The sequence below is a fragment of the Athene noctua genome, chromosome 21, assembly GCF_965140245.1.
Source record: "Athene noctua chromosome 21, bAthNoc1.hap1.1, whole genome shotgun sequence".
In the NCBI taxonomy this organism is placed as follows: Eukaryota; Metazoa; Chordata; class Aves; order Strigiformes; family Strigidae; genus Athene; species Athene noctua.
Window position 1 is genome coordinate 11,147,121 of NC_134057.1, and position 20,255 is coordinate 11,167,375.

A 20,255-nucleotide genomic window follows, 5' to 3' on the forward strand; every position below is an offset into this window, starting at 1 on the left:
GCCGGCAGCAGGGCCCTGCCCTGCCCGCGGCTGCTCCGGGGGCTCCCCTGGCTCCCGGGGCTCCTCTGCTGCCGTGCCAGGAGCCCCCAGGGTGGGGGCAGAGGGCGGGCAGGGGCTGAGAGGCCCCCCGGAGCACACTGATGGTGCCGTGGAAGTACCAGGAGGGGCCGCAGCCCCCTTCGGTGTCCCTGCGGCGCCCAGCACAGGCCAATACTCACAGACCATACAAAGCTCCTTCTAAAACACGCCCATTCCCCGGCTAGAACTTACTAAGCACAGGGGTAACCTGTTAAAGCACAAAAAAGGACTTCTCCCCCACCTTTTTCAGTCCCAGGTTAGGTCAGAGGAAACAAGCTCTGAACACGGGATCATTTTTTCTGCCCTTGCAGCCATTTCCCTCCTCTTTTCAAAAGCAGCTTCTGCTGCGCTGAGGAAGCTGGAGGCTCCTACCACGTGCTAGTGATTTTTCAATAAATAACCCCTGCTGTAAGGGAAGTCACCTGCCAACAGGGAACGGTGACATTGCCCTTCTCTGTGCCAAAGACTACACAAGAGCAGTTTTACAAGATTCAAAAAGCTTTAATTATACCTCAGGCTCCCTCCTTGCTGCCACAGCGTGGAAAGCTGTCACAGACCCATCACCAAAACCAGATGCCACATGCAAGAGGATAAAACACCTCTCCAAGATGGCCGAGGCCTCTTGTGCTCACGTGTAATGCTGCGTGGGAGGGCTACAACTTGCCAAAGCCTGTTTTGCAACTTAAATTTTTCTTCTTTTTATTCCTACTGAACTTGGATACACTTCTGGTCACAGCTTTAAGTAGCAACTTCATATTGATCGTTCACCATCAAATTGCAAACGCAGCAAGTCCTGACATAGGACATCAGAAAGATGTTCTCTGTACTCCACAGTCACCTCCCTCGCTCTTGTATTTCATAGCTCAAGCTGGGGATCACTCCTACATGAAGCTATGAATCACACAAACAGGTTATGAACCAAAGCTTTAACAGCCCCAGAAACGGCCATCTCACAAAAGTGCCCTCGGCTCTGCCCCCGAGGTAAGCAATTCCAGGCAATCTGAGGTTATTGCAGACCAGATAACATGCCGAACTGTCTCAAGAGTCAGCCTAGCCTTGAGGTTGTGGCAACTTTGAACTTACAAAAGCTTGTGCCTACAGTATCTCCAGTGCACCTAAAGGAAGAAAGCTTCACAGCTTTCCCACTTCAATTAGGGGCAGAGACCTCCTGGGTAGTATTTCAGTCCTGAAAACGTCTCTAGCAAAACTGAGACACGTTCGGCCACCACCAGCCCCTCATGTGCTACTCATCCAGCACTGCCAAGCCTGCAGCAGTGACAAAGAAACACGGGCAGGGAGGAACTCACCTGTGCCACTGTGGGGAAAAAAAAAACAGCTCAGGAAGGAACTGCACACGTTTTCCTGATGTCCCCCCCCACCAGCACCGAGCAACTGGTGCCTCTGCCACCTTTCTGCAGCCTGTGGGTAGGACAGTCTCTTTGGTGGCATGGTCCTCAAAAAAATGCATGCTAGAAGGTCTGGCCCTGACACCACAAAAGTAAGAGGCAGCCCACTCAAAGGCAGTGGGACAAAAGGCTGAACAAGACACAGCATTTACAATGCAGGTGAGAAAAGACCCTGCTCTTTCCTTCATGCTCCATCTAGTTAAGTGCTGGCATAAAGCATCTACTCTGAGCTGGTACCCAGCAAAGCTAATGGTGTTCAGCCATGAAGGCTCCTTAGCTCCTGCTCTATAAAAAGCCAGGCTCAGAGGTACCCTCCTCTTAAAGATACTTCCCTTTGAACAAAGCTGAATTTCTTCTCAGAGGAAGGTAAGAGCTATGCCCTTTACTGTTTTTTTCTGTCTCTATTTTCTCGAGCGCAACATAGTTATGAGCTGTCTCAGTGGGAAGAATTCAAGTAAAGCAAACTCTTGTTTTGTATTGTTATCTACTCCGAAGTTTCTTGTTTATCCCTCGCCCTGCCTTTGCACTGTCTCAGACCTGCGTAATTGTTCACAGACTATTTAAAAACTAAAGGAATGAGCTGTTATGCAATTACTGAACTAATTCCCAACTTCCTGTTTAATTTATCTGCAAACAATGCTTGGTACGTGGTTTAATTTTAACACTGGAGACAGTGTAGGTTCATCCCATCTCTTCATTCTGCCAATAACTTAAAAATGTTACTTGGGGAAGAAAGCTTGTCACTGATTAAAACTCCTGTAATAAGTAATGAGAGGATTATTGATATTGTTTGGTTTCTAACTGTTGGCCAAAAAAGTTCTGAGATCCTGGAGCACTCAAGTGTTTTGATAATCCAGTGGCAGCTGTTCTGCAACAACAATTGTACCTCCTCCGCAAACAACCAGTTCCTTATTTATTAGAGCAAATAAGGGAGTGGAGCTGAGCCCTGGTACTCGCCGTCACCTCGCATCAGGAGACAATCAGCCTGTTGGTTCACTTCCCCCCACCCACTAACTCCCACAGGATTCTATCACACGGGTCCTTCAAAACAAAACTGTAAGTCCCTGGATGCAGCACATTTTTGTCTTATCAGCAGTAGGAACAGCAAAGCACAGAAAGACTGTCAGTACCACCCTCTTTATTGATGACCATGTCCCTCTGCACAGCTCACCCCCCGCTGTCAGGACAACTCGCCCTGCCCTGGGCCCTTGCTCCTCCGGGCGGGGGCTGCACGCCGGCAGCCTGCACCGAGGAGCTCTGTGGTCACAGACTTCATTACCTGGTAACCTGGTAGCCACGGGTGCAGCTGTGGAACGCCAGCAGCCTCGTAGCTCTGGCCCAGGGCTACCTGCTGAGCGTGTCAGGGAGGTGCTATCTCGGTGGCCACTTTGTTCACTTGCAGGTCCGACAAATATTGCTGCCTCTCCAGCAACTGGCTGGTGGGAAGGAAAGGGCCAGTCCAGCTACATGGTGTCAAGAGGTTCCTCCCAGCGTAGCTTCTTCGGTTTCACACTAATTGTAAATAAAATAGGGAGGGGCGCCGGGCAGATCTCGCAGCTGCTCTGCTCCGTGATGGTCAAGTGTGTCCTTCGTCCCCCGGGGGCTGCCCTGCGTCCCCCGGGGGCTGCCCTGCTCAGGGGCTGCCCTGCTCAGGGGCTGCCCTGCTCACAGGGACTGCCGGGCCAGGGAGCCCTTCAGGTGCTCCCAGTTGTTATAGAGAGCGTAGAGGCCAGTCAGCGTCAGCCCTGCGACACCACCTCGTGCTATCCCACGCACACCACCTGCAGAAAACAGATTAAAACCCATTAAAGTTGTGTCTGAAGATATGGTCAGCTCCAGCAACTTCCAATCAGCTGTTCAAATCCAGAGGAATCTCAATAAAACGCAGTTTTTCTTTTTTGAGTAACTTTTCAGAAAGGGTACCTGTGCTAATTCTACCTACTCAAACCTACCAGCAGGCTCAAGAAAGGTCATTTCTGATCCTGACACTAATTCTGCTGGTACAACTCCCCCTCAAACCATCAGCACTGCTGCCCGAGTGAGCCACTACAGAATATTCAAAGCAAAGATGGGTTTTCCTACATTATCCTCTGCACCTGTCCTCAGGGCAGGTGTTTACGGAAAGAGATCATCTCTTCCTGCTTCAAGTTCTCCTCCATTTAGGATGTCAGTTGTGGTAACTAGGTTTGGGAGGAAGGAGAAAGGGCAGGAGGGAAACAGGTGGACACAACAGCAGCTGATGTGGACATGACCTTGAGCACCAGATTCATGAGGGCCATCAGGCAGACGGCACACTGCCTTTGTGCCTTGGGAACTGTAAAGCCCTTTGGAAAAAAATAAAAAGATGAAAGGCATGAACTAGAAAGAATTTACCAGGACATACATAGAACAACTTTCTGTACTCTTACTATCTTCAAAATTATCATCTTGCAATGGCAAAAACTGAGTCACATAGGTGATTAAAAATATAGATATTTTTGAACTGCCCACTCAAGACTTGAAGCTTCTGCAAGTTGTGAAGGTAACAACACAGGGCAGGTCTGGCTGACAGCAGCAGGCAGCACACCTGGCTGGAGCTCGGAGTCAGATGGCATCACAACTCCCTCCCACCCCTGAGGGTTGCGATGGACAGGGGCAGAAGTAGAGACTTCTGTTGCTTTTACTAAACAGCAGCTGCTTCTGTTCCTCAGTGGTACCAAATGCCTTAGTGAAGCTCCCAGAGTGTGCTACAAATGCCCAGGAACACTGCGAGGGTGACCCTCAACACTCGCAAGACTCACCGAGTTTGGTTCTGCAATGTTTACCAATCCCAGCCAAAGCAAGTCAGATCATGTGTGCAGTGTATAGAACAAGGCCAGTTTCTGCCTACAGCCAGATAAACCCTGCCTGCTTTATTGGTAGAACTTGACACTGGAATTCAGGTTCCTCAAACTTGAAAAGAAATGCATCTCACTAATCAGTGATTTATTTTTTTTTCCCTCCATCGCACGTCATAAAGTTGTCTCACACAATTGCATTTAGGCTTTACTGGGGCAAAAGCTGTTGGCGTCAGTTAGACTGAGACTGCCTTGCCCAGGCTGCAAGATCAAATGGGTTTCATTTTAGCTGCTGAACCCACTCCCATTGCCCAGGCACGTAATGAAAACAAGAAACTGCAGAAGTGATAGCAGAAGTTGGACTTGGTACTAGAAGTCATGTCTAGCCGTAGCTTCTAGAATGTCATTGCCAGAGCAGCTGTGAGGATTCAAGGGTTTTCTGGGATATGAGCCCGAGTTCGCTGTTGAGAACCCAACAGCTCTAAGGAAAGCCATACTGATGACGCACCCATGTGCCACAACCAGGATTTAGGAATGCGAATGTAGACTTCTATTTTTGATAATTCATCCTGAGTTTTGTGGCACAAAAAGCTTTTCACATGAAGGGGTTGCAGCTGGGTACACACAGAAGTAACCCTGTGCCAGCAGCTTCTGGCAAAAAGCCACAGGCGAAATTTAAAAGACACTTTCTGTGAAACAAATATTTGAGAAAATCTCTAAAAATACTAACCCCTCGTGACTTTTGGGAAAAATGAATGAAACATTAGAGAGCTTGATTTTCTACTTTTTATATTAGGAAGCAAATGCTCACAGAAGAAATCTCCACAGAGGGCTCTTAACTGTTCTGGGGTACAGGGAAACGCAGGGAATGCAGAGCAGCCTGGGCGTGCAACGCAGTACAGAGCCACGATCACTCCTGGAGACTCTTCCCTCAGCCCCCAGGCTCAGTTCCTCTCCTTGTTCCTTAAAATACTATGCTTCTGATGGAAGAAAGGTACGTTAAAGGCTGACCAAGCCTGGTTCCAGATTCTGGGGAGTTAGGGTTGTACAAGAGAAGTTTAATTTGGCTAGCTGAGCTGCTTTCTAGCATCCATGCAGCCCTGGACACAGTGCTGCTGGGACATGCTGACCCTAATACAGACAAGTGTTAGTATTTTCATGTGCTGAGGTCGGCCAAGTGATGGTGGCAGCTCTGAGTCCACTTACAAAGTGCCAGCCACTGGGCCTAAAGCCATCTGTTGGTCTTGCAGACAACTTAGGGACTTTGCTGGAGAAGCTGTTTCAGTACAAGTCTGTTTCATAAACAGGAGCTAAACTTTTGCAGTTGCTACAGCTGCATGACTGAGCTAGAAAAAGTCCAGGAAGAAAACATGTAAGAAATGTTTCTTACCAGGTTCTCTATAGCTCTGCTACAAAATTTTACCATTAACTTGTTTCGTAGCAGTCGCACCTAGTTTCTGAACTATCCACAGTAATTACAAAAAAAGGGAGAGAAAAAAACTTTCCTTTCCCTAACTGGTTAGATTTGCATTTGAGTAAATACCTCCAGGTCTGTGGCAGACATCAAACAGTAATGCACTGTAGAATGCAGCCTGGTTGCTGGGCAGGGAATGTTAAGCCCTCTGAGAAGATCACCTTGTTTAAAAACCCCATAAAATTCTCCATTCCCATCCCAGCTGTGTTTGCATGATAGAACAAGTTCCCACCCCTCCTCTGCCATCACTCTCTGTGAGCCTCTGATACCAAGTCTGCCTTGATAAACCCTGCTAGAAACACGGTCATAAGCCCCTAATCTTGCATGGCCGAGTAAGATAACTTAAGAGTCCAAGCTGACAGACATTTCTGAAAACTGGTATTTTGAGATCGGGCAACTTGCACAATAGTTGAGAAGCTGCTGTGGGTTTCCAAAGATGTACCTGATGCTCTCTAAACGAGAATTTATACGGCGTAACGTGAGATTTTCCATTTGGGACCTCACTGTCTCTATTTTCAGAATGTTACCCCACTATCCTGGGATGTTTAAAGCAAGAACCATCCAACAGCAACCATCAGAAATACCTTAACTGAAAACCCAAACCCACATATTTATGCCAAAAGAAGTGTAATAGTTAAGTTGTAAAAGAAGCATCATAGTTAAGTTGTAACTAGTTTTGTGTCTTCTACTCTCTCTCTCAGATACTCAGAATGAAAACAGTTCCTCTTCCTTTGGGGCTTCCAGGAACAAAAATATTTTTAAATGGTTTAGAGGGCTTGACTTTTCAAATGCACAAGGCAACCTCAGTTTTTCTCAAAATTCAAGCCCAGTGGTAGCTAACCAGGCCCCTGAACCACCAGGCACACTGTTTGTTTGAACATCTGTGGGTGGTCCTATGTCAACAGAAAATTCAAAAGGCTTCCTCCTGCTGCTCCACGGGGGTCATTTTATGAAATCTTTTAAGTGTGGGCACAGTCTGTGGGTACAGAAATTACTGAGAAAACTGAAAAACTTCTTTTTGGCAACAAGGTACATTCCAGAAAAGCATGTTCCACTTTCATAACTGCTGCAGCTAAAACAGTATTGTAGTTAAAATACTGAAACAACAAAGCTTGAAACAGGGAAAATTTCCTGTAGTTACTGTGGTGTGAAGGGTAAATTTGAAAAACAGTAAGAATTTACAATTTAATGTAAAAGTTTGTAAGTATCAGAGCTGTTCAACTTACTTTGCAAACATGACTAAAATTCCCTGTTTTCTCACTGAATGAACGCAGCAGCACCCAACCGACAGGAGACAACTTCAGCTGTTGTAAATGGCAGCAAGAACCCTGCCAACCCCTGCTGCACCGAGAACCTGGTTCACTGTTCTGCTTAGCAGAGCTGGGCAGCAGGCAGCACCACTGCTGCCAGGGGCCATGCCGATTCTTCCATATTAGCCCTCTAGTAACAAAGAAAGCCTCAACAAGCTACTACCTGTAGTGCCTGCCTGTAGTTTGCCCTTACCTTTCTTATTTCAGCCCTGAAACGAAATCGTTTCACTAAACTCCACAGGATTAATAGTCCTATAGACCTGTTACACTAAATGAAGGTTTTAACAGAGGTTCTTAATTTCTACAAAGCCCGACAGCTCTGAACTTCAAAGTTCAGAAGCAAATCTTTTACTTGCTTTTCTTCAAATAATGCAGAAAATTAAGATATCTCAGGGCCGTATCTACATCAGTCTGCAAAAAGCTCCTCTTTCCTCCTCCCCATCAAACAGAAACAAGGAAAAAACCCAAAACCCTGCCTGGCCCAAAGAAAAACACAAATTGAGCCCAAAGCAAAGAGGCTTTTATATCTCAAGTACCTAGCTAACACACCTGCCCCTCAACTCCTACCCACTGAACGTCACATTCTGGACAGACTTTACTGCTGGCAATAAAACATTCAGCCCTTCTTAATTAATTAATAATGTATTGACATTTCAGAGTTGTGTTCTGAGGTCTTAAAATGACAACTACTCCCTTCAGCTATTGCTAGAGTGCAATTCCTTTCCTTTCAGACACAGGCTGTTTTACCCCAAATTATGTAACATCTACTCTGCAAAAGGCATGAGATGCTCTATCTAGTACTGGGTTCCTCCTGTACAGAATTACAATGAAATAATTTAGTTTATCCAAAGCATTGCTTTATTTTTCTTCCTGTTTTCCCCAACCTCAAGATGGGAAAAAAAAATTCGCCTAAGAAGATCTACACCCTGTACAACCCTCAGATAAGGGGTAAAGGTTATTTACCTTCTTGCTTACTGAAGTCTCTGTCAGGAATTTCAATGAGAAATTAATGGCTGTCACGCTGGCTCCGACCGAAGTCCCACCTAGCTCAGTATCTTTTTCCTGCGTGATCAACCCTGCGTGCTTAAGGAGTGTAAGATCCTCAGCTAGCTGCACCTTTGTGACATGGCTGGAACCATGTGCATTTTCATGGTGGGAGGGAGTAACAGTGACACAGTGCACAGTGACAATCATCATTCTTATTTTTTGCTACTTTTGGAGACTAAGACAATCATGAGAAAACAAAATAAAGATGTTTTGATTTAGAAAAGAGGTGAAAAATTCATGCAAGAGGTCTAGACAGTTTTAAGGTATGTTAGTATTTGTGCTTTGTAACATTTATCAGAAAAAACCTGGCTTAACAGATCTTAATTTCTGCCTCTGCTTGAAATTGAATATCTTATTAAATGGAAAAGCCATCCTTGTGGACTTAGGATATCAGGCTCCTTTTTAGCAAAACTCAAACAGGATTTACCAAGCTGCAACAACATTTCTATTACGTATGGTTTTCCTTCACCCGGTGTTCAACTTCTATCCAGAACATTCAGCTCAGGTTGTGAGCTCAAAATGCAGCTTCCATCAAGTTGCAAGTCTAGTTAATCCCATCCTCACACTGCTACATTTGGGCTAAAACCTAGTAAGTAATCTTGGTATTTCATTTCAAATAAATGTGAAAGCTAGCGATCACTTTGGTCAAAGGGCTTGACTCTTACACCGTTTCAAAGCTCCTCAAATGGGTTTTACTCTCAAACTCAATCCAAGCTCTGTTAACCTAAGCCACGTGGGATGCTGAGATGGATTCCATCGAACACTCCATTTATAATGGAAAATTAACAGTATCTGACTCACTCCAGGGAGGACCATCAGGAGCCTTGGGGGCTTAAGTGCTTAAGTTGCTCGCATGTGGGACTTTCAGTGACTTCATGCCACTTCCAGTGAACACAGAGGGGCTGAACTTCCAGAGTCCTTTCAAAGACTTTTTAATGTTCCCTTACCTTCTCACACACAAGCTGTGTGTTAAGTGGCCTTGCACAAAAATGCTCACAGTCTAGTGGCTTTAGAACTTGCTCGTTTTGCAAAGCCTTTTTGATTGACTGCTGGTGTTTTGGTAATCATTAACGTTTCTGCAAGGACGAACTGTGAAAACGGGGACCAGTTTCGGGCAACAAATCTCAGTCTTCAAAAAGTTTCCCACTATTTTTTTCCAGTCCACTCATCCCCCTCAGCAAAGGCTGAATAATTTGTCTCAGAAATTCAAGCTAGGCTTTGTGGTGTACACAAGTATTTTTCAGTGCAGCAGGGCTGCTGATGTGATTTTTTTCCATCAGTACATTTAAACATCGCCCAGAAAGTCACAATAAAAAAACCTGCTGTACTTCATACAGTTTCTTCTGAAGTATGTTCCTGATCTCTTTACAAAATGGGAATGATGGAAGTGGGCAAACTGAGTAACTGAACAGCACTGCCTCCCAACTCTGTATCCACCCTTTGTGTATTACAGAACAGCCTTGATCTGAAATGGCGTGTTTGTGGGAGCTTTCAGCCAACACTAAAATATGGGGTTTGTAACAGAAATGTCCCTGACGGCTTTCAAATGTTCCTTTTTTAATGCCAACACAGCATGGTATTCTGCGTAACACAGGAAATGATTACCATCTTGATATATGTCACAGATGTGAACTGAACATTTGCATATGGTTTAAATATTCAAGATTTTTTTAGGTAAATATATATTGATGCTGGGTAAAGGCCTAACTTAGAGGGAAGCTTTACCCTGCGGAATTAGGAAGGGCATTCTGGTACAAGATGACAGAAGAGGAAGCATGGGAGAAGCAGCAAGAGGAACAGAGCATGAAAGGAAAAAAAGGAAAATAAGACTGGAATGAAATTCTTCAAAAAGATGCAAGTATCATCTTTAACTCCCAGAACTAATCCTTGCGCTTTAAGGTCTACTGTGAATCTCAAGTTTCCTGCACATGGTGAAAAATATATTTCTTTTGAGTTTCTGTGCACTAGGGTTCATATGCATGACATACTTGAAATATAATACTGTAATGAACACAGACTTACTGACTACATTCACCCTTATCAGTGCTACTATCAGGTCAGTAGATCTTACGTTACAAAACAGAAGTCTCACTGTGCTCTGGTAAGAAGTGTCAGATGACTGTGCGTGTGACTGGAGTAGTTATCCACGGTTGCCCTGTGCCAAAAAAGGATTACACATAATGCCAGCTCTGTACTTCTGAAAGGTAAGGGGGAAGCTTCTGCTGGAGTGTAAGATGGCAGTTCTCCTTCTTAGTAACTTCCTACAAAAAATGTTAGATTTCTACACTGTTACCCTATCCAGCTGCTGTCAGTAATCTCTCATATCACTCATGAAATCCCAAATAAGTAATTGATTACAAGAGAGCTATGTGCTCTTGCAAGGTTAAGTGCACAAGCTAGTATTTATGAAGGCTGCTCAAGCCAATTATTCTAGGCCAACAGGAAAGTATGACTTCTCAAACTGTTTTGCCCCATATATAAAGCTGGCATTCAGGAACACTTCTAAGACACTGAGGCTCAGTTAAATATATAAAAGTACACAGGTTAATTCTAGAAGTATGTCATGAGTAAAATACAGGTGAATCATAGCCAAACCTTTATCAAGGTACTCAAGACTTTTTATCCTGTGGTAACGTCAGTTTGTGGTACCCAGCAGCCCTCTAAAAAAAAAAAAAAAAAAAAAAAAAAAAAAAATCCCTCCAAATGTTGAGCTTGGAATATGTGTTAACAGGCGTTTTGCTGATGAAGCTCAGACCCTCTCTTCTGCAAACAAATGGGTATGCATCAGCAAACTAACCTTAAATCCGTGCTGTTCTCAAATAACACTGTTGGTTTTGACCACTATGCAAAGACTAGAGTCCTACCACAAGACAAGTTTCACAAACAGCTAAGTAATAACTTCATAAATCTACCAGTTTCTCTCCATGTGTAGCTTTTTGTAGCTCCAGGTACTGTGACAGGAATCACTTGTAGTAAGTTTCATCCTGATGCAGTGAAGCTGTGTTCTGTGTATTCTTCCCCTGTCCCCCTTCACTCTGGAAGGTCGTTCCCTGCATCCACTCAGGGACTTTAGAAACTAGTGGTTTTATTCCTGCTATACCTGAAAAACATGGCTAAAAATGAGCTGGGTGTGTATTTTCTACAATCTCACTATAAATCTGAGTAAACATCTCAGTGTTTATTCAGTGTGTATATATAACAGACATAACTTGGCTCTCATGATTATTGTTAGTCCCAGTCAAGTTGGAAAGAATCCGGTTAAATTCAGCTGGATTTTTTTTTTTAAGTGCAAGTTTTCCTTAAGTGGTCTCAGCTGTGTGAAAAACAATGTGTGGGTTGGGGGATATTGAACTAACAGGTTTTAGTTCCTAGTGTACTATTTTTACAGAGCCAATTTTCAGAGCAGGACAGTATTTAGTGAGAGTAATGACAATACTAATAACTACAAGAAAAGGAAAATTAGAAACATTTTGCTCTACCAGTGCTTTTGTATAGCATTCCTGTCAAGGTTCCAGCAGCTATGGTGTTCAGGTCATCTTCTGCACCTCGTGTTTTTTCAATGATGACTCCGAATGCACTGTAAAGTAGAGCTGGGAAAGAAAAACGTATTAAAAAAATCCAAGTTAAAACTCCCATTCTCTGAGACACAAGACTTGGAATCCAGGCTCAGTGTAACTATTTAGATGATGCTCCTGAAGCACAGATTTTCTGTTTATTTAAAGGTGAAGAATCATCTGCAAAACCCCATCTTTGGTGTTTTTTTCCAGACCTATTTCTGTTTTACAGATTTTTCTTTCTCTAGCTGTAGTTTGGTTATAAAGCAGCATTCCTCATAACATCTAGTATTGCCTCAAGACATGGTAAGTACATCATATGAAGCACTGACTTAAGTTTAAGACCATTTTGCTAGTTCAAATTAGTTTAAAAAATTTTTGAGGGCTTAGCTTTGCACTGGCAACCTTTATACTGCCTTCTGTGATGGCATGAAACTAAAGTCAACACTTTCTAGGTAGCAGAGAAAATGGTTGCCCACGTGTGACTGATGTAAAATGCAAGTTAAATGCAGCATTGAGATCGTGTCATCAAGGGCTGAAGTACAATGAGCTACATTTCCCTTATAAATGACTATCAGATTGCTTGGGATTTGACATCGACAGCTGCTTCACCTCTGCCTGCATGTGAAAACTTTGTCCCCAGAGGACCTTTTGCTTTGGGAGAACTTGGAGGACTGTCCTGGAAAAGATTAGCAAGAGAAATGCACAGGCTGTTATCAAGGATGCATATATAATCTATGCAATCTGATGAAGGGAGAAGGCACCCGCATCCTCACCCCTCATGATACAATCACATTTCATGCCGACAAAGAACAGTAGAGTATGTCCTCCTTTTAAAGTGATAAAGACACCATGCCACTTTAATTCATCCCTTGTCCTCCAAGAATTTGAAATCTTTACTTCTGCTGAAAAGCAGGCAAATCCTTCTTAAGCAACCATATTAATGCTGATGAGTTAACAGCAGCATCTTCCTCCATTCAGCACAGGCAGTGGTGTTTTACCTTGTCTTAGTAGCACGTAGTATTAGCAATGAGGGGAAGGAAAAGCTGAATTCCACAACAATTTTTAAAATAGTTTAACACAGATGTTGCTACCCTTGTTCAGGAACAGAATGACAAAAATCGTCAGTAGTGACAAAAGGAGTGTTTGAGGTACAGAAATGCTGCACAAGTGAAAGAAGATACAAAAATACTTCAGCTCCTTGAAAGTAATTTCTCTGGTAGCTAGGACCAGGCAGAGCTGTATCAAATCCAAAAATATCAAGTTCTGCCTCACTCTGTGACTTGGGAGGTTGTATTTTATAAGAAAAATAACGTTACTGGAATGCACAAACATTTTCCTGAGTAATCTTTCTTCAAACACAGCTGAAAAAACCTGTTAATGTGTCACTTAACCTGGAACCTTGAACTGCAGTGTGCCTGCATCTCAGTTTGCAGGCATGTTTTGATTAGATTTAGAAAAGAAAATGAAAAGAGAAAAAAACCAAACCACCATCAATCTCAGCAGGCAATATGCACCTCGTATGAAAAGTGCCATTCCCACTGTAGTTCAGAATCCCCTCCCTAACCGTGACCTCTGCATTATGCCTCAAAAGCTGATGTCTGAGCTACATGACAGGCTAATCTACTCTTTAGAACTAAGACTGAAACAAAAGGGAACAAACCCAACAGTTTGATGCATTTTTCAAAATTCAAATATATGCGAAGTGGTTTATAACATGATGCGATCTCTCTTTTAAATATTGCTAATTTCTCTTCTATTACCACTTTGTTGGGCGATGAGTTCTATGATTAATCTTGCAAGTCATTTCATCGGTTCTGGATTTCTCCTTCCACAGTAACTGAGCACCTTTAGGTCTTTTAAGATTGGGGGAGGGGAGGAGCCAAAGTGCTTTTATTCTCTAGGGCATTAGTTATTTCACTGACTTTTATTAAATCATCTGAAGTTGTTTTCCCAAGGCAACTGATGTGATTTTATTTCCTGGGCCCCCTCTCCACCCAAACCTCAGTCCACAGAAGTTTTTCTTACACATCTCACATTGTGAGAAGTTTTTCTCACAAATCATCAATTATCAGGCTTTTGATAATTTTCCTTTTTTTCTAACCCATATTAGTTATGAGCAATGTTCAGATTTAAAGTGGTTGGTATCATATGTGATTTTGCTAGCTAAGCTACCACCATAAAAGGGTAAATCTTTGTAGTCACTATCACATCTCTTCTACAGATAAGCATTTTGTTGACTCTTAACTGGAAAAAGACATCTGGCAGTTGCTCACATGACCACTGAGACTCTTCTTAGGTTATTAAAGTTATTTCAGAAGTATTCAATTAGAATTTTTGCCTTAAGTTGTGAATTAACTGGCATTTATTAACAAGTAAGCATTATCTATGATTTTCAGTTGTTCCTGTTATTCCATAGCTAAAGTTCTTGTTTGTAATATACTAAAAATTTGGGGGTTTAATTACAGGCTTTCGGCTACTTATGCTTCAAATCCTTTTTTGGCCTTTAATTTCCTTTTCAGTGTCTACTGAAATGCCTTCATGTCCCAAAGAAAAAAACCCTGCAGTTTTTCCAAAATTCAGAGAAAATTCTCCCATCAAACAGTTACATCTTTAAATTGTTTTCCCTACAAAATACCAAGTTCACTTACCCAGAGATCCCAGAGTGTTAGCCCATAGCGCTCCTTGCCTTGTCACCATATTTAGAATTCTATAAGGGAGTTAAAAAGGTATAAAAAGTGTTTATGACCGTAGGTGTAATGTGTTCAGGGTGTACATTTGATTAATAAAACTGCAATAGGGAATCAAAACACCTTCAACACAGTAAGGAAAAGCACACATCATCTCCTCTGTTACATGCTACGAATAGTAACGCAGGCAATACTGAAGGCAAAATTAGTCAAGTCTTAAGAAAATCTTTTCCTCTTTTCAAGTCAAACTTGCCACTTAGCAAGAATCCAATCTCTTCCCTTCAAATGACTTTCTAACCCTGATAAGTGATAAGTGCTCCTTAGGTGGTGACTACACAACAGCTACTGAGAATGACTGATACACCTGTGCTGACCTAACTGGGCAAAAGGCCCCCAAGAAACCCAGAGTGCTCTTCTAGAGGGTGCAGGGAACACAGGAGCCCTGTGGCAGGAGCGTGGTGATGCCCGAACAAACGATCTGGGTATTAAAACCAAGTCGGAACTAAAGCAAGTCCGGAAGAAAAGAAGAAATCTTTTGCACTTCCATTTGTCAAACTTTAGTACTCAACAAAAGGTAAAATATTTCTGAATGTATGCTTCCAGACTAGCACTAAAGAGGCAGAGCAAATCTTTAGCGCGCTCTCAGGGAAGCACAAGGCCATTCCTTTTTGGCATCAGCCGCCTCCAGAACGGTGACAACAGCAGCCAGAAGAAATGACTGAGCTTTATCTCCCAGCAGGGTAACACTATCACAGGCGCAGTACTGCTCTGGACAGTTGACTACCACTGGAATTTAGTTTAGCATTTAAAGCGTCACACATTATGTTCCTTCTGATTTGAGTTCATTTTCCACTATTTTTCCCTTTTTATAATTTTATTTAGGAGGAAACGCAGGCCATCACTGAATATGGTCAGGTAATGAACTGAACAGTAATGGAAAAACTTCATTTCGAAACAAGAGAAAAAAATCCAAGAGGCTAGGGTACTGACAATCTCCCCTAATTACACCCTACCCCCAATTTTGTTAATATTACATCGATTCTGAATGGATGAGAAAATTCGTAATTTTAATAATTGTGACATACTGAGATCTGATGACAGGGGATTAACAGCAAAATTCAAATTACTAATAAAACTAAATGTATGTGTACATTAAGGATAAATTTGAATGAAATCTATCTAGGCAAGTGTCTTCCCTGTATCTGATTAGGAAAACATGGAACTTAATAAACTGTTTCAAGGGAGTGACCTTCAACAGGGCTTTCCCCTGAAGGGCGAGGACTAAGGGCAGCATGTGCACTGCCTGCCACCTGCTGGGCTCGACCCATCAAAGTCTGCACTACAAAATACGGCTTTGTCTGACTCAGCTCATTCTGAATACATAAATACAATTCTGTGCATCTAGAACATTATGGAAGAGTCATAATTATAGTGGGGAATATTTTGGTTCTAACTCTAGAGATGGTAAAAAAAAGGGGATGAAGAGTACAGAAACAGAATTTAAAAAGGAGCAGAGCCAGTACAAACTGTACTAGGAAATATTAAACTCCTACTATAAAATTCCCTTTTTCCAAAGTATCAGGGGAGTGAAAATGGATTCCTCCAGTTATTTCACTCTTCTAGTTTACCATGTCTCCTTCACAAGCACTTCAGTTTAGACATAACTGTAAGAAAACTTCAAATAATTCTAGAAGGAGAAGCACAGTGCCAGAGGAAAATGTGTCCCTATCTTTACTGAATTCTTTCAAACAATCAGGTAAGGCGAAAACCTGGGAATGCCACGGGTGTTCATGGTCGCTGTAACCTAGAACAACTTCCACCCTGCAACACTTGCTCAGCAGCACACACCAATGTCATCCCCAATGCAAATCCAGGCAGGCCCCATTTCTGCATTTTAATCTCTTTCAGGTTTTGAAAAGTTTGGGAAAGAAGAGAGAACTCACTCCCAGGTAAGTGACTGCAAAAAAATAGCTCAAAGCAAACTGTGCTGCTCCTGGGAATATTTCAACATACAAAAAACACTGTTTTGACTGCAAAGTAGATTTCTAGTAAACATCAAAGTAGCAATTTAATCTCAAATATTTAAGGTTAAGTCAGAGGACATACCAATTGTCACTGTATGAAAAGCAAAAAGCTTGAACTGAACATCATTCTAACTCAAAATATTTCATAACTTGATGAAGACAAACACTGACTCTCCTTTGTCCTCACTAAAGACACATTTATTTTTGCAGTATATTCAGATCTAACCTTGTATAAGATGGAAGAAACAACTCTTGTTACTAAGGCGTACTTTTCTGAGATGAAACACTTACTGTACATTTCTAGGTTTTGACCACGCCATATTCTGTGTCTCCTTCAAGCCAAGTCGCAAACCATTCAGAGCACCAAATGCTGCCCCTAGTTAGCACAATATCAGTTATTACTTTTTAAGAAGAAAGAGGAACAAAAAGAACAATACTAGAAGCAAATACTGAGAATGGACTTCAGCGTATAGATTGAAGTCAAGCAGCTGTTTATGTAAGAAGAGACTGCAGAACAAGACATTTACAGTCTCGACAATTACTGCAGTACGTAGGTATCACCTGGAGAGCTGGGAAAAGTGAAAACCACAACCACCCACCTGTCATACAACATCCTCCAATGGTAAAAAAAGCCAGCTCAAATCTGCCTCTAGTTTTGTTGGCTCCTGTGGGCAAGATAAACTCATCTGTATCCTGCAGAAAAACAAAACAAACATGTTTTTGTATTTTCCAAGTGTACCTGCTTCAAAATGTAGGCCATGTTAATTTTTTTTCCTTTAATCTGTACAGTGAAAAGACAGACACGACCAGTGTTTCTGGAAAACTGTTGTCTATACTAGCTCAGAGATGGAATATCCTACGTGTATACTTTAAGAAGAATGAAAAAAGATTTTCGAAAGATAAAACTGTCTGTGAACTTATTTTTTCCTAGCTGTCCTATCTTTTCATAAATTACACCAGGTAGCCAAGGAATTCATGTTGTGTGGGTTGTTGTTGTTGTTTTTTTTAAATGACTATTTGCTTAATTATTTATTACATCTTGCAGCAGGCAATACAACACTTCCTGTCCTCTAAAAATCTTCCTGTTTTCTGATTATGCAGCACCATCTCCTCACTGAGCAACCTGTACTGATGCAGTAATGCATTAAGGTTTCCCATTACCCTGACGCTAAAGAAAAACTGCCTTTGTACCAGAAAAGAAGTATTTCCTTGCGGTGAAATCAGTGACCTATTTTGAAGACACACAAAAAAGCCAGGGACACTTTCAAAACTAGTGATGGTCAGGCATGAAATATGCGAGGTTGGTATTTTTCTTGTGCATTTTTCTCCTACACTGACAGGCTTGCGTTCTCATAGAACAGATTGGTTTAAAAAGTAACAGAAATGGGTTGGTAACCAGTATATGTGCAGGGGTAAGGTGGGTGCCAAAGCACTTTTCCAATATGAGACACTGACAAGATGCACCAGGTGCTGATACGGTGCTAAACCAGTAAGATCTCTCTTTATGCTTCTGTGCTTTCCAGTCACAGTATTAGTTACCCTCTGTTTAACTGATATACGACACAACAACTGCAGGCTCAAGTAACTGCATTCTAAGGGGTTTCCTTAGTCCGTACTTAGCACTAAATGTGAATGGCAATACATAAAAACTACACAACTTCTAAAATCGTGAATACTTTATCAATAAACAGAACATATAACACGGTTTTTATCTTCCCTGTAACTGTGTATTTGGAGAAATTCAGTGTGTACACTAGTTCCAGTACTTAAAGGGGCTACAGGAAAGGTGGGGAGGGACTCTTGATCAGGGGGTGTAGGGTAGGATGATGGGTGATGGTTTTAAATTGAAAGAGGGGAGATTTACATTAGACAGAAGGAAGAAATTCTCCCCTGTGAGGGGGTGAGGCCCTGGCACAGGCTGCCCAGAGCAGCTGTGGCTGCCCCCTCCCTGGCAGGGCTCAAGGCCAGGTTGGACGGGGCTTTGGGCAACCTGGGCTGGGGGAAGGTGGCCCTGCCCGGGGCAGGGGGTGGGACAGGATGGGCTTTAAGGTCCCTCCCAACCCAAACTGATCTACGATTCTGTGTTCCCAGATATCCCATACTACCTAATAAGAGAACTTCTGAGGGTATTTTCAGAAGAGGTCTAAAAGATCCCTCAACATTTTTTTGACCATGCTGGTAAATCTACTTCAAAGACGTATCCCCTGTTTTCCACCATTATGGGAATGTCATGTTGTAATCTTGACTACAAGAGCTCCTAGCAAAAGAGAAATACAAAAACAGCCCCCAGAACTGCACTCAGAGGTTTATATATATAAATACATAGAAAATACTAACAAAATAAAATCACTGACATGCATCCTTATTGGATTAACTTAAACCTTTTCAGCTATAGTTAATATTGCTGAGAAAGGAAAACATTACAGGATTTTAAATTATTTTATTTTCCTTACTGTGGCCCATGGGCCATCATGTTATGTTAACTAATATTAAGCTCTGTAAGTATGATAGGTACATTGTTCTGTAGAATAAAACAGAAAACTCTGCTTCATGATGGTCTCCTTTCAGCTGAGAAATGACATGAGGAAAGGGGTGAAATTCGCTGCTGCTGTGATGACAGCAGACATGATGACAAAGCCTGTATCAGGTCTGAACACCTCTGTAAACTGATCAAACTCATCACAGTGCAGAAAGCAAATCCATCAAAGGAGTGGAGAGTTCCTCACTGCTCTCACCAATTGAAGGGGCTCTGTGAAGGGTGTGACAAAATGCCAGAACCTGTGCAAGGGTGTGTTGGGGCTGTACGCCTCAGAGTAGGAAGAGAAACCTCTTTTCAATAGCAGCAGCCTTATATTGACACAAGTCTGACCTATCCTTTACAGTAAAACTGCTTTCCTTGTCCTAGATGCCATGGCAAGCTTTTATTAGGAGCAATACTGAAAAAATAGTTCCTTTCTGCTGTTCATCAGTTCAAGACTTCTGTACACACTGCACAGTACTGCAGTTTTTGAGGTCTTTGCACATGACCACACAAACAATGGAGTCAAGTTCAACATAAGAAAAACAAGCCGATTTCTCACCTGTACCAGGTACCTGGGGTCCAAGTTTAAATACGGGGACAAAGGGCTCATTCCAGTTACTGAAAAAACCAACCAAAACAAGAATACTTTAACAGCGATTTCCCTCGTAGCAATTTCACATGCAGTAAGTTAAAGGGGGCAGACCTGGTGTGTGGAAGCAGTGAAAATTCTGCCGCACAACTGAAAAAAATACAACAGCGACTGACAACCCCCCATTTTCAGGGAGCGCTCCAGGCACAGCACGGATGGGACGGACGCGCCGTCTCCGTAAGCAGCGGCCGCCGCCTCCCTCCCCGCGGCAGGAGCAGCCGGAGGAAGCGCTGTGGCGGGGCGGCCCGGCCCCTCGCCCAGGCCGCGCCATGTTGATTTCCGCGAGCGGCACCGCCACCGCAGGGCCCGGCCCGGCCCTGCCCATCCCGGCCCGGCGCGGCGCGGCCCTGCCCAGCCCGGCGCGGCGCCTCTGGCGGGGAGCGGACACCCCCCCCCTCACCCCCCCAGCCCCGCCAGCCGGGCCGAGGGCGGGCGCCGCCGCAGGCCCCGCCGGCCGCCCCTACGCGCCGGTACTCACGCGGCACCCCGGCCAAGTCGGCGTGGGAGTACCCGACGCCGCCGGCGCCGAAGAGGCCGCCGAGGCCCGTGCCCTTGGAGTTGCCGCCGCCCTCCATGGCGCCGCCGGGCCCCGCGCCCGCCGCAACAACGACCTCCGCGCGCCGCCGTAAAGCGCGTCGCGCCGCGCGGCTTTCCGGCCCGCGCGCCTGCGGCCGGCGGGGGCGGGG

The 20,255-nt window shown here is 43.5% G+C and overlaps 1 protein-coding gene and 1 non-coding gene across 2 annotated transcripts; both read right to left on the reverse strand.

Annotated features, from left to right (window-relative positions):
* Positions 1 to 558: 558 nt before the first annotated feature.
* Positions 559 to 20,186, reverse strand: TIMM23 (translocase of inner mitochondrial membrane 23). The gene is made up of 7 exons (XM_074924277.1): positions 20,048 to 20,186; positions 19,480 to 19,538; positions 16,999 to 17,092; positions 16,691 to 16,775; positions 14,337 to 14,395; positions 11,611 to 11,721; positions 559 to 3,265 (listed from the first exon to the last, which is right to left on the reverse strand). Exons 1-7 carry the CDS (start codon positions 20,142 to 20,144, stop codon positions 3,150 to 3,152), a joined length of 621 nt encoding a protein of 206 aa, XP_074780378.1. The 5' UTR covers positions 20,145 to 20,186; the 3' UTR covers positions 559 to 3,149.
* LOC141969075 (small nucleolar RNA SNORA74) lies at positions 14,964 to 15,166 on the reverse strand. The gene has a single exon (XR_012634985.1). It is a non-coding gene; the product is annotated as a small nucleolar RNA SNORA74 (small nucleolar RNA).
* Positions 20,187 to 20,255: the final 69 nt, after the last annotated feature.